Source organism: Bombus bifarius, unplaced genomic scaffold, assembly GCF_011952205.1.
Source record: "Bombus bifarius isolate JDL3187 unplaced genomic scaffold, Bbif_JDL3187 scf7180000009770, whole genome shotgun sequence".
NCBI lineage: Eukaryota > Metazoa > Arthropoda > Insecta > Hymenoptera > Apidae > Bombus > Bombus bifarius.
The window spans coordinates 219,185-231,192 of record NW_022885326.1 but is presented as its reverse complement, the minus strand read 5'-3'; the positions used below and the strand labels follow the sequence as shown (position 1 = coordinate 231,192).

General features: G+C 34.4%; 1 protein-coding gene across 4 annotated transcripts in view; it reads right to left on the bottom strand.

The window, feature by feature from the left end:
- Positions 1–5,919: 5,919 nt before the first annotated feature.
- LOC117215673 (vascular endothelial growth factor receptor 1) overlaps positions 5,920–12,008 on the bottom strand; it is a 64,022-nt gene continuing 57,933 nt past the window's right edge. For 3 of the 4 annotated variants that reach the window (XM_033462060.1, XM_033462062.1, XM_033462063.1), the window contains exon 23: positions 5,920–11,837. In XM_033462060.1, the coding sequence (XP_033317951.1) occupies positions 11,145–11,837 (693 nt within the window). In that variant the 3' untranslated portion in view covers positions 5,920–11,144. The remainder of the gene's footprint in view (positions 11,838–12,008) is intronic. The other variant, XM_033462061.1, reaches the window with a different exon arrangement.

Here is a 12,008-nt window from a genome sequence, read left to right as displayed (position 1 = left end):
TAGGATTAGCCATTGTTATTATACAATAGAGGTAATGTTTATTAATACATCGTGATTATTACAAAGTTATCGAGTAACCGCGGTGATTAGACACTAATGACGGTGCCCTCAGGTTCGATAACGAATCCGCGGTCAACGGGATAGCGAATTCACGTTTTCGTCAAAGTCTAAGTTCGAATCTATGTTAAAACGTGGAGTATTCACTAATCGTGAAGACGCTATGTAATTCGCTAATGAGACGTCACGAGAGAATGACTTTCCGTCACGGCGAAGCTGTAGAGAAAAACTATGATGGGGTGTGTCTAAGGGCATGATATCATCGAATTGGTGAAGAAAAGCCTTCGTTCGGAAAATGAGGGAAATTGACGTTGCTGTTAATTGGTCAATTTCCATGTTGGTGGTTAGAGAAGGATGCTAGCCGCCCTTGAGGGAAAGTTGCTAGCTAGAAGCATCGTTCGTGAGAAAAATAGATTTTCCCTATCTTCCCGTAGTTGGGACAAGGACTGTTTGTCTCTTTGAAGGACTTTAATTAACTAAATCTTAAGATTTATAACGGGTCCACAGGCTAGCTGAGTATGTACTGTGGAGATGCATCGACATCTGGTAATCATCTTACCCGGAGAATAGGGTCTGCGTGTGGCGAGCCACGGGACAGAAACCGTTGGAATATTTATTGTCGAGTGCCGCTACAACTATTTCTTTTTAAGAAGAGCTATACTACTACACCATACCTTTGTTAAACAAAACGTTCATCCCTTAACCGCGGCTACGTTCGGCGACTGTTTGTCACCTTGAGCCCAAGCTCACTATCACAAGTCTCGAATAATTATAACCGAGTTAAATTATACAGGCTAAACTATTGGAGATTGTCCGAAGTGTGTATATAACACACGCGAAAAATGGACAAAATATGTCAGCGATATGTTTTATATAATTTTAATATATTGCATATTATTTATGACATAATATTTAGTAATTCAACAACTTAGTAATTCAACAATTTAGTATTCAACAATACTCTTACAATTATTCTACTATGTATAGTTTGTATTATAATAAATTACAAGTACTCTGTCCAAATTTGCAGTCTTTAACCAATGACGTTTGTATACAAAATATAATATTCATTTTTTATAAAATTTAAGAAACCTTCTCTTACATTTAGCTCTACTTAACATATGATAACAAGTATGATTCACATTGCAGGCTAGTTTTTTTCTTTTTTTTTATTTAATTGTTTAAATTCACAATTTGTCCAGTTTGGACATTTGGTAGAATTTTTTAACTGTTAGATTATCATGTGGATGGCTATCCCCAGTGAGATACCATCTTCGTGTTTGTTAGGTTGTGTCCTTTGTGAGATCTGCTGGGTGTTTCCTTTTCAGTCTTCTATCCATGTTTGAGGTGTTGATCGTTTCCACAGCTAGCCGATTTGGATGTGTTCCTATTCTTTTTATATTTTCCTGCGTGTCTGCTAATTTCCTCTTTGACCGTTGGTATTCCCAGGTCCTTCCGTATATCCTCGTTTCTAACGTATCATGGGACGTTTACTATTGTTCTAAGAATTTTAGCTTGTACTGTCTCTATTTTGTTTATATGGCTCATTGCTGCTGTCCCCCATAGTGATATTCCGTACGTCCAGATAAGTTTTATGATCGTTTTGTATATTTCTAATTTATTTTCTACGCTTAATTTGGATTTTCGACTTGTTAGCCAATGCATTTGTCTCCTTGTTGTTTGTCCCTGTTGTATTTTGTCTATTATTGATTTAGTATGCTGTTTCCATGTGAGTTGTGTTTCTTAGGTGGAGACCTAGGTATTTGACTTGCCTTGTTTGCGGTATGTGCGTGCCGTTCAGTATGATGATTGGTGGTGTCTGTTTTCGCAGTGTGAATGTAATAAGGTTGCATTTATCGGGGTTTGCTTTTATTTGTTTATCTTGCAGTCACTTTTCTATTTTTGAAATGTGTTCTTGTAGTAATTTGGCTGCTGTTTCTGGGTTAGTGTGCCTGACTAGTACCGCTGTGTCGCCCGCGAATGTCAGTATTTTGCTATTGCTAGTTGTTGGTATGTTGGCTAGTGTATAGTGTGTATAGCATTGGTCCTAAGACGCTTCCTTGCGGAACCCCTGCCTTGATGTCTTTGACTTCGGAGTATGTGCCCTTGATTTTTATTACGAAGGTTCTGCTGCTTACGTAAGATTTTATTAATTGGTATATTTGCTCCGGGAATTGTTTCCTGATTATCTGTAGTAGGCTTTCGTGGTTTATTTTGTCAAATGCTTTTTCAATGTCCATAAAGATTGCCGTGCAATATTGTTTTGTTTCCAGCGCCTGTAAGATTTCATTGACGAGTCTGTGCATTTGTTCTATTGTGGAATGTTTATTCCTGAATCCAAATTGATGGTCCGGTATTAGCTTTTCCTTTTCTATTGTTGGTTTTAGGCGGTTATATATTATTTTTTCTAGTAATTTGGAGAACGCAGATAGTAATGATATTGGCCTGTAGGATGCAGTTAGATGTGGGGTTTTGTTTGGTTTGGGTAACATTACGATTTGTGCTATTTTCCATAGTCCAGGAAAGTACTGTATTCTTAGAATTGCTTTAAATATTATCGTTGTTGGTCTTATCGCTTTTGGCGGAAGGTTTTTCAAGATTTTACCATTGATTAGGTCGATTCCTGGTGCTTTATTATTTTTTTGTCTTCTCGATTATGTTTCTAATTTCTTGTGCTGTTGTTTTAGGTATGGTGTAGTGTTTGTCAGTTGAGGTACTAGTGGTTTGCACATCCTCGTCCGTATGGCATTTGGGGTTGTTGTTGTTATTATGTGGTGTAAATGTGTTGTAAAGGTGGTTGGAAAATTCTTCAGCTTACTCTTCGTTGCTTCTTGCCCATGTGTTGTCTGCTTTTCTGATTGCTGGGAATAGGTTTATTAACTTCTTTATTTTTTTCGTGGCTTTGCATAGGGAGTAATTGGAGTTCTCGTGTGCAGAGAGTGACTCTATGAATTTTGTGTATTCGTTATTGTTGTGCTCTTTTATTTTGTTTTTTATTTCCTTTACAAGTTTGTTTAGGTGTTTTTTGTTTTCTCGTGATCTATGTTTTTACCATTTTGCTTTCTCTTTTCTTTTTTCTCTAATTTTTTCAAATATGTCTGGTGGAATTATTTTTGTTTGTCTGTTGGTTGTTTCAGGTATAGTAGTTGCCGATGCTGCTTCTTGGATAGTTTCTATCAATGTTGTTACTGCCTGTTCGATGTGTTCGGGTGTTTTTAATGGGATGTTGCAGTTGGTTTTGCTCTTGATTATTTCTTTAAAAGGTTTTGTTGCATAGTGTCGCTGAGTTGCTATAAAATATTGGTTTGTTTCTGTATGTAATTATTATGGGTGTATGATCGGAGCTAAGCTCGAGGCTGGGTGTTATTTTTAGTTTATTTACGTTTAGTCCCTTTGTAACTGCAAAGTCGGGTAGGTCAGGAATTTTGCTCAGGTCTGTCGGCCAGGATGTCGGTCTTCCCGTGGATAATATATTGAGGTTGTTGTTTCGAATGTATTTTTCCAGGGTTCTACCTCGAAGAGTGGCAATTCTTGATCCCCATAGCGTGTGCTTTGCATTGTAGTCTCCCGCTGCGATATACTTGTCACCTAAGTGTTGAAAGTACTCTTCCCACATTTGTGTTGTCATTTTATGTCGCGGTGGTACATATACTGCTGACAACTGAAAGTGGTTACTGCTAGTTTGTACTGTAACGGTGGTTGCTTGGGTATATTCCTTTCTTACTTGGCTATGTGATTTTTGATATCGTTTCTTATTATCACTGCGGTCCCTCCGTGTGCTTTTCCTGCGGGGTGTTTGGTATCGTATATGGTGTAGTATGGTATTTTCATGTAGCTTTTTGGAGTGAGGTGTGTTTCTGAAACAAGTAATATGTCTATATTGTTGTTATACAGGAATGTTTTAGTTTCTAGGGCCTGTTGTTGTAGGCCGTTTGAGTTCCAGGCTGGTATTTTCAGCGTGTCCGTTTTTATTTTTTGCTTAGCATGTTTGTAAGAAGTTGTAACATGACTGTGATTTGTTGCGTTTGCTGTCTGAGAACTGCGTTTTGTTCGCTTATCATTTTTGTTAACATTTCGGTGTTTTTGATGGATTGTTTGAGCAGTTCCTTGATTTTTGTAGTGTCGTTGCTATTATTGTTCTGATTTTGGTTGTCTAAGGGTGGCGATTGGTGGATTACTTGCGCGTAGCTTCGGCTACCAACAGTGTTGGTGTTACTGTAGTTATTGTTCATTACGTGCTGTAGATTTGGTGTTGTCACAGTTTCTGTGCTATCCTGTTGCGCGTGAAAGTTGTTGTGTGTCCTGTTTCGAAGCGGCGGAAACAGTTTACGTTGCAGTTGCTTTCTGACTACACGGCCTTTGTAGCTAGCTGGGTGGTTTCCATTGCAGTTGTAGCATTTTATTTCATTTATCTTTCCTATGTATGGTTGCAGTAATTTTTTGTATGTCCATATTGCTGACACCGTGTGCATTGCGGTATGTCTTTTTTATGTCTAGGTGGCTAAACTGTACTATTGTGTTTAGAGCCTTTTTAATTTCAAAAATTTCTTTGTTATTGTTTTTAGGTTCAAGTTCTATTAGAAATAACGGCAATGGTTGTTTAGTATCGTACCTGGTTTTGTTGTTTATTGCTCTTACCTGATGCCCGATTTTAGCTAGTTCCTCTCATATGTTATTTGCATTTGTTTTTGGATGTAATCCTCTGATTACTGCTTTATAACTTTTATCAGCTTTGAGCTGGTAAGTGTGATCCCGGCGTTTTTTTCTTTTAGTGCTTTTGTCACTTTTCTGAAAATTTTTGGGGTGTTCGTTTGTACTTTTACCTGGTCTTGTTTTAATTGTTTTGTACTGTAATTTTCTTTTCCTGCCGTGTTGTTAAGTAGTTCAATGAGAGGGTCTATTATTTCAATGTAAATTGGCGGTGGTTTGGAGATGTGAATTATTGGTTTTCCGGTTGGGTCTGTTTCTTTCTCTTCTGGCAGTGCGCTGAAGGAGTTTCGGAGTGTGATTTCTTGTAGACATTGTTGTTTTTCTGCTTCTACAGCTTTCCTAACGTTTGTGTTTGGTGTTATTTTTCGTTTTTTGTTGTAACTTGTCACCTTCCAGCTTTCATCCTGGTGGATTAGTTCGTTACTGGTTTTATTCTCTTCATTGTTTTGTATTGGTTCCATTTAAATTTCGTTTGTAGCTGAGCACTCCTGTTCTTTGTTTATTGATTGGCTTGATTTTGATATGTTTGTTGCTTTGTTTATGTAGTATGTTTCATCTTTACTAATTATTTTTATCGGTGGGATGTGATTTTGCATTTTAGATTTGATAATAGTCTTCTTAGTAAAAGACACGGATTTCCACCATTTGGCTATGGGTGTTGACGTTCGTAACTTTCTTTTCTCCACTTGCCGCACTTTCTCTGAAGCACTGTTTTACACGTCCGTTTAGCTCGGCTGCTCGGGCAGAACTGACGTTGCAGGCTAGTGACGCGATAAGTCAAATCGAACTATTCGAATTCGAAATACAAACTGCTACGTCTTACGTTTAGCAGTCAACATTGCAAATACGCTGTTTAACGTGGTTTAGCACTTTACATAGTTCCGATAAATTAAATTAATTTCATGAGATAAATACATTGCAATATGTAAATGATACGCAATATATTTTTGCATACGTTTTCAGACATGAATATGCGAAACATACGCGTTATTCAAAAAATAATATATGAACAACATATTTTTATAATTTTTTAATCATATAAAATTTCTATCTGGTTTTTATTTCTTTACTTGTATTCTTGCATGAACATTCGCAGTCTAGTCATAAAAAACATGTACTTTATTGCTATGTTGTTAAGAACGAACACACAAGTATTGCGAAGAAGGTAAAAAATTTATTATACAAATTTTATACATTCTAAACGTAAACGTTAGACAATTTAAATTAGACCGACACACGCGCTTCGTCATGATGTTCTCTTATCTAACGAGTAGAGTTGTGTAATTAAGATTAAAACAAGTTGTACATCTTTGGCTGTAATTAAATATATAAAATTTTTCGAAATTCGTACCTATTAGATTCGAATTAAATCCTCCGTTCAAACTTATAACGCATTGAGTATATAGTATTGATAAACGAACCCATTTTACTCAAACATTATGCTTTTATAAATTGTATAGATCTGAAACATTTTGTTATAGTTGTTTAAATATTTTCAATTTTTCAAAGATATAGTAATTAACGATAATTAAATCTCTCTTTAACAAATAATAAGTTCATAAGTTGTCTCTGTACATGTCTTTATATCACATCAATACGATTTCACATTTATTCGTATAATAATACTATTAAAAAATATATATACTCATCGAATTGACGATACTTTCCTTCTTTTTTGAAGTCGGTCTACGTGTGGCGTAATATCATATCGAAGTATCGAAGTATCTCCATACATACATATTTGGAATTTGATTCACATTTTCATTCTAAATATAATAAAGACTACAGGGAAAACCATGTTAAATCACATTTTTTAGAAAGCAAACAACTGTAAAATTCTATTACACTACCAATTAATTCCAAAACTGTCTATTTGGTTTCTTCGATTAAGTGTTTTTATAGCTTCTTAAATATTAAAAAAATATTGAATGTCAGATTATAAGATTAGGTTCACAATATTATACAAGTTATAGGCATTATTGGTTTTTGCGTTATTGGCTTTTTGATTATAGTATATAAAAATACATTCTTTTAGCTACCAAATAAGAGCCATCAAAATCAGAAAATCAACAGAAGAAGAATTATCATGATCTTTTCTTGTAATCCTCAGTTTCTACGTGTGTATTTGAAGACTACATATGAAAGGCATGATAAGTCCACTGTTACGTCTCGTGAAATGATCCGTGCGACGTCCTCCAGTGTCTAACCATCAAGGCCCAAGCCCCATTCGACAGACCCTCAATAAGCCTAAGGCCCCACCATAAACAGAATCTTATTAGCTTGCAGGAACCTTTAATCCTGCAAGTATTTTCGGTTTATAACTGGTATTTAAAACAGTCCTTAGGTTTATTGCACGTTCTTACAAATTACGGAGAAAGCGGATGGGTGTCTAACGGAAAAACCGGTTTTTCCCATGCACAATTTCAACCCGAGCCACATCGGTAGGAGGCTTCCTCCTCCAATTTTCACTTATTAATATTGGCTATAACCAATGGACATCGCGGATCGTTACCCTCACTGTTCTAACGAAAAGTGTAAATAACGAATCCACGTCCTTAGTTCAAAAGGCACACCCACTCCGAGCTTTCCTTTGTAATCACATAAGAACGAACTTCACTTATTCTTCATCGTTAGAATAGTCAACTTGTCTTAATCACGTCATACTTGTCTACTTGTCACGTCTAAACTTGTTCTCGGGACTACTGAACAGTCACTTCATATACTTAGTCTCCTCTATTGCTACGTCAACTAAAACAACAAACTCAACTGTAAGAGCCTTGCTCTATTGTGCATGTATATCGCATCTTCATACGCCAAATCATCGTCTACGACTTATATCATACGAAACGGTGTAACTTCGTGTGTATAAGTGTTGGGAATATAAAGTTTATAACCCTGTTAATCACAGCGTTATACTACCTTAACCACCCCTATTATCTCGACGGAAATCAGGGGATCGATCTATTCGCAGCGTCGATTATTATAATCGTAACGGGAATTTACGACTCCCGTTGACGTGTTTCCTCGCGATTGCGTCTCCCTGCGATTCGTCGAAAATACATCCACTTTTGATAGTTCTCCAACTCTTGATTCGTAGATGACCCACAAGAGCTTAAGTTAAACTACTTAATTTTAGAGTTTGGTTCATTTTAATTTGTATTCTGTGTTCTATATATAAAGATCACAATTACCACTTATCGCATAAAAAATAGGATGCAAATTAAAATTAAACATCCTAAAATGCTAAGTAATCTAGCACATACCTAAATTAAACTGTATGGGCCCGCATGACTCAACGATATCGAAAAGAAAACAACTTTTTAAACTTCCGAAAAATAAATCAGATTCCTGAATTATTGTAAAAAATCACATGCATGTAAAATATTATAGCGGTGGATAATTGTGAAATGATCATAATAATGAAAAAATATATGTCTAATCTTAAAGTCAAATAACAGTATAATTTTGGTAGTATAGGATTGATATATAAACCACTGAATTTTAAAAATTACAGTGAATGATATATAAAATCGTAAAATTGCTCTTTTATGAAGAAGTACAAAGTATACATATTTTTCTCCTGATAGTCTTCATTTGGAAGAGATGCTAACATTCTACTGCCTATTTAACGTATAAAACATAAACTCGAATAAAATCGTTTAAAATCAAATTATAGATTTCGTAAGAATATTAAACATTAATTGAACATTAATATAAAAAGACGTAGAAAAATTAGGGAATTGTTTCCAAATCCTTCAAAGTGTACGATATCTGATTACGACTAATGCTTAAATCATATTAGAAACGGTAATTTATGATTAAATGCATACTAATAACGTATTTTTTAAATTTTAATTTCTTCTGTTAGTTTCGAAATAGGATTCGATTCGTATGCGATGTATCAATTGCTTAAACAGGTATTAAAAAGTAGTAAACTTGTAGAAATGTTTCATCCTCTCCAATTTCGATGATTTTGGAATATGTTATAAAAATCAAGATTTTGCACAATTTGTTCCTATATACAATTTTCCTATCTACAATTAGACATGTGAGACTCCAAGCAATGTCGGTTATAATAAAAGTGTTCCTGACCGCCTTGTAACTGCCGGATTCAAAAGTCGAACTGACGCCTAAACTCAATATATTGATGATGTTCGCTTTTAATTGAGTTATAAGTTACAACAGATATTTTTTGGAGTCTCCCATATCCAACTGTGCACGAGGCCTTTAAGCTTCGACTGACCTTCGTTTATAAAATACTGACGCATAAGCGGTAATAGACACACAACTATAGACAAAATTCACTATAGTGATGTAGACAGTTTTTTACAAATGTTTCGGAAACTAAGCGAAACCGTTGGTTATATGTATAGGAAAAAGTTATCCAAAATGTTGATTTCTATAACATATTCCAAAATTATTGAAACTAGAGAGGATAGAACTTTTCTGTAAGTTCATCCCCTTTTTTTGTTTTATTACCTCAATTAGCCTTAAAATTAACATAAAAAATTAAAATATTTTATTTTTTTATTCCTGTATCAGATAATAATATCAGAATGTTTAGTTTTGAAAAACGAATAATTATGTATCCTTAATTCTTTACAATTTTATTTTCTGTCATTTTTGTCAAATATGTCTCTTTTCCGAAAGGTTATCATGTAGTATTGTTCATATTAATGAAATTTTTTTATGAATATTCAAAAGCTCGTTAAAAGGATCAATCATATATATTATATAACATACATATGTTCTTTATCTCGTTCGTCAAATCATTTTAAATGATTTTCGTCATGGTACATTAAAGATGGAGCAACATGCACAAATGCAAAAAGTGACGTTTAAAATCGATCTTGTTTAATCACATATACACGCTCATGACACGTAAGAGCTCACCCTCATGCACATTAATAGCAAACAGTAGTGATGGTTACCCGATTCTTAACTTTGAAGCTATTCAAAGTTTTAAAAAACTATGAAGATTCAAATCATTTTGAACACAATCCAAAGCTTAAAATTCTGATAAGTATTGATAAGTCCTGAATTTTCAATCTTGATTCTTTAAATTTCATAAAACTATGGAATCTACTTTATGAAGAAGAAGTATTATCAAAAGAATATTAAACAAGTCGTTTGATTCTCTTTAGTACTTGCTATGTTAATAAGAAGAATTCAATAATGTAAACTAATTAAACAATCTTTAATGGTGCTTTAATGCAATATTGGCCCATAATGAGTTAGTATCTTATGTCAATGTATCACTTAGACAATAGTAAATCAAAGTGCTTGAAATATTCAATAGAATATTGCTCAAGGTCTGTAAACCAGTAGGTTTATCAGTAGATATTCTTAAGACTTTCATATATTACCAAAATTTTCAAGGCCTTCAAACAAGACTGATTAAAACTGAAGCAACAGTGAAGGATTTTTCATATTTTATTTTTCTTGAAAAAGTTACTAATTGTTGTTGCCCATTGTTCTGAACCTTGATTATTCACTTGCTAAGCAATTGCTTTAACACATTAAACAATACTTTTCAAGCCTCCTAATAATGAATATGATTACTGACCACAGTTGCCAGTAACAAAAGCTACTGCTTATTGTCTGTTTTTGTCTGAAATGGTAAAAATAAAAAAAGAGAAAAGATAAGCAATATACAGCAGTACTTTACAACAGAAAGAAATGTTCATTTAGTATATACACTTTTTCAATTGTTTTATGACATATTTGTATGTGAACAACTAGAAGTAAATTTCTCTTTGAAACTAAAACTTATATACTCCTCTAATTATGTTGCTTCAGTGTAAACAAAATGTTTCTACAAGTTGATATTTACTGAATACTGTTTGGAACATGCAGCAACAACAGGCAACAGAACTTCTCTTTGTTGTTTCAACAAGGACACAGTTTAAGATTTAAATCATGTCCAAAGTGATTTAATTTTCTTGCCACATTTATTGGCTACAAAAAAAGTATTTGTACATACCCTTACATACCCAATGAAGCATTTTTTAAATCAAGTCCTATACATTTCATTTTCATATTATTAAATTTTTACAATCACATAAAAGTGCATATGTACTATTAAATGATACAAAATTTTATATATTTGGGCCTAACTAATTAATATGTGAATGCTATGATAAATATGTACAGTAGTGTATAAATACTTTTTGTAGCCACTGTATACAGATTCTAATTACTACAAAGTGTTTCAGATCCTATCGGGAGGAGACAGTAAAAAGATGTATTATTGTTCATTTCCTCCATTTACCATATCCATATCCACATGTCTATCCATGAAAGCCCGCCTGAAATAGACATTCCCTTCAGTTAATCATCATTATAAAACAATTGTCAAATTTTGTTCATGCACAGGTTCAGACTTTCATCTGATCTCTTTCGCAATTAGCCATCACCACGTAACTAGGATTGCTAAAACTGGCTGGCATGTCTAACCTTAAGTCATTCTTCTGCTTCGGCATGTTTACGTAATTGCCCTGTGTCCTAATGATGGCTGGTATGAAATCCTTCTTTGATAACGTGTTTCCATTATTTAATATTTCAATGTCGTCAGAATCCTTCTCATTCTTTTCATTTTTCTCGTTTAAATCTATCAACTGAACATTTCGTGGAGTATTACAATATGCGAAATCCCTATTGATGGGTTGATGATCTATTGGTTGATTCTTCATTGTCTCTTGCTGTCGGACGAACTCTGCTCGCCGCGCGTGTACGTTAATTGGTTTCAGATAAGGATCCTCTTCTTCTAGTTTCTTTAACATTGGTGACAATTCTACAGCGTCTTCTGAATCGGTAGTGACCGGAAATTTAAAGTGCGTTCTCTCTTGATTAGGTCTAGGACTGAATATTTCTGAATCGTACCCACTCTGGCTAGTGGGACTCATGCACAGGTACGTTGTGTTTGACGCGGGCAAATTTGAATAATCGTGGATGGGAGAAGAGAGTGCTGCGTGATCAGGTGCGGAGAGCATAGTTAGATAGTCGCTCCGACCACCTTCCAGCAGCGTCGTGTTCATGTCCATGTAAGGATCGTTTAGACTGATGTAATGCTGCAAATTAGATAGACATTTAATGTGTTACAATGAGATTATAACGACGTGCAAAATGCTATGAAATATAATTAAATGTTATTGGAGTATTAACGAAATTTATTTAAATGTTATGTATTTGTTTAAATGTTATTTAAATGTGTTCTCTTGTTAAGCCTAAAAACTTACAGA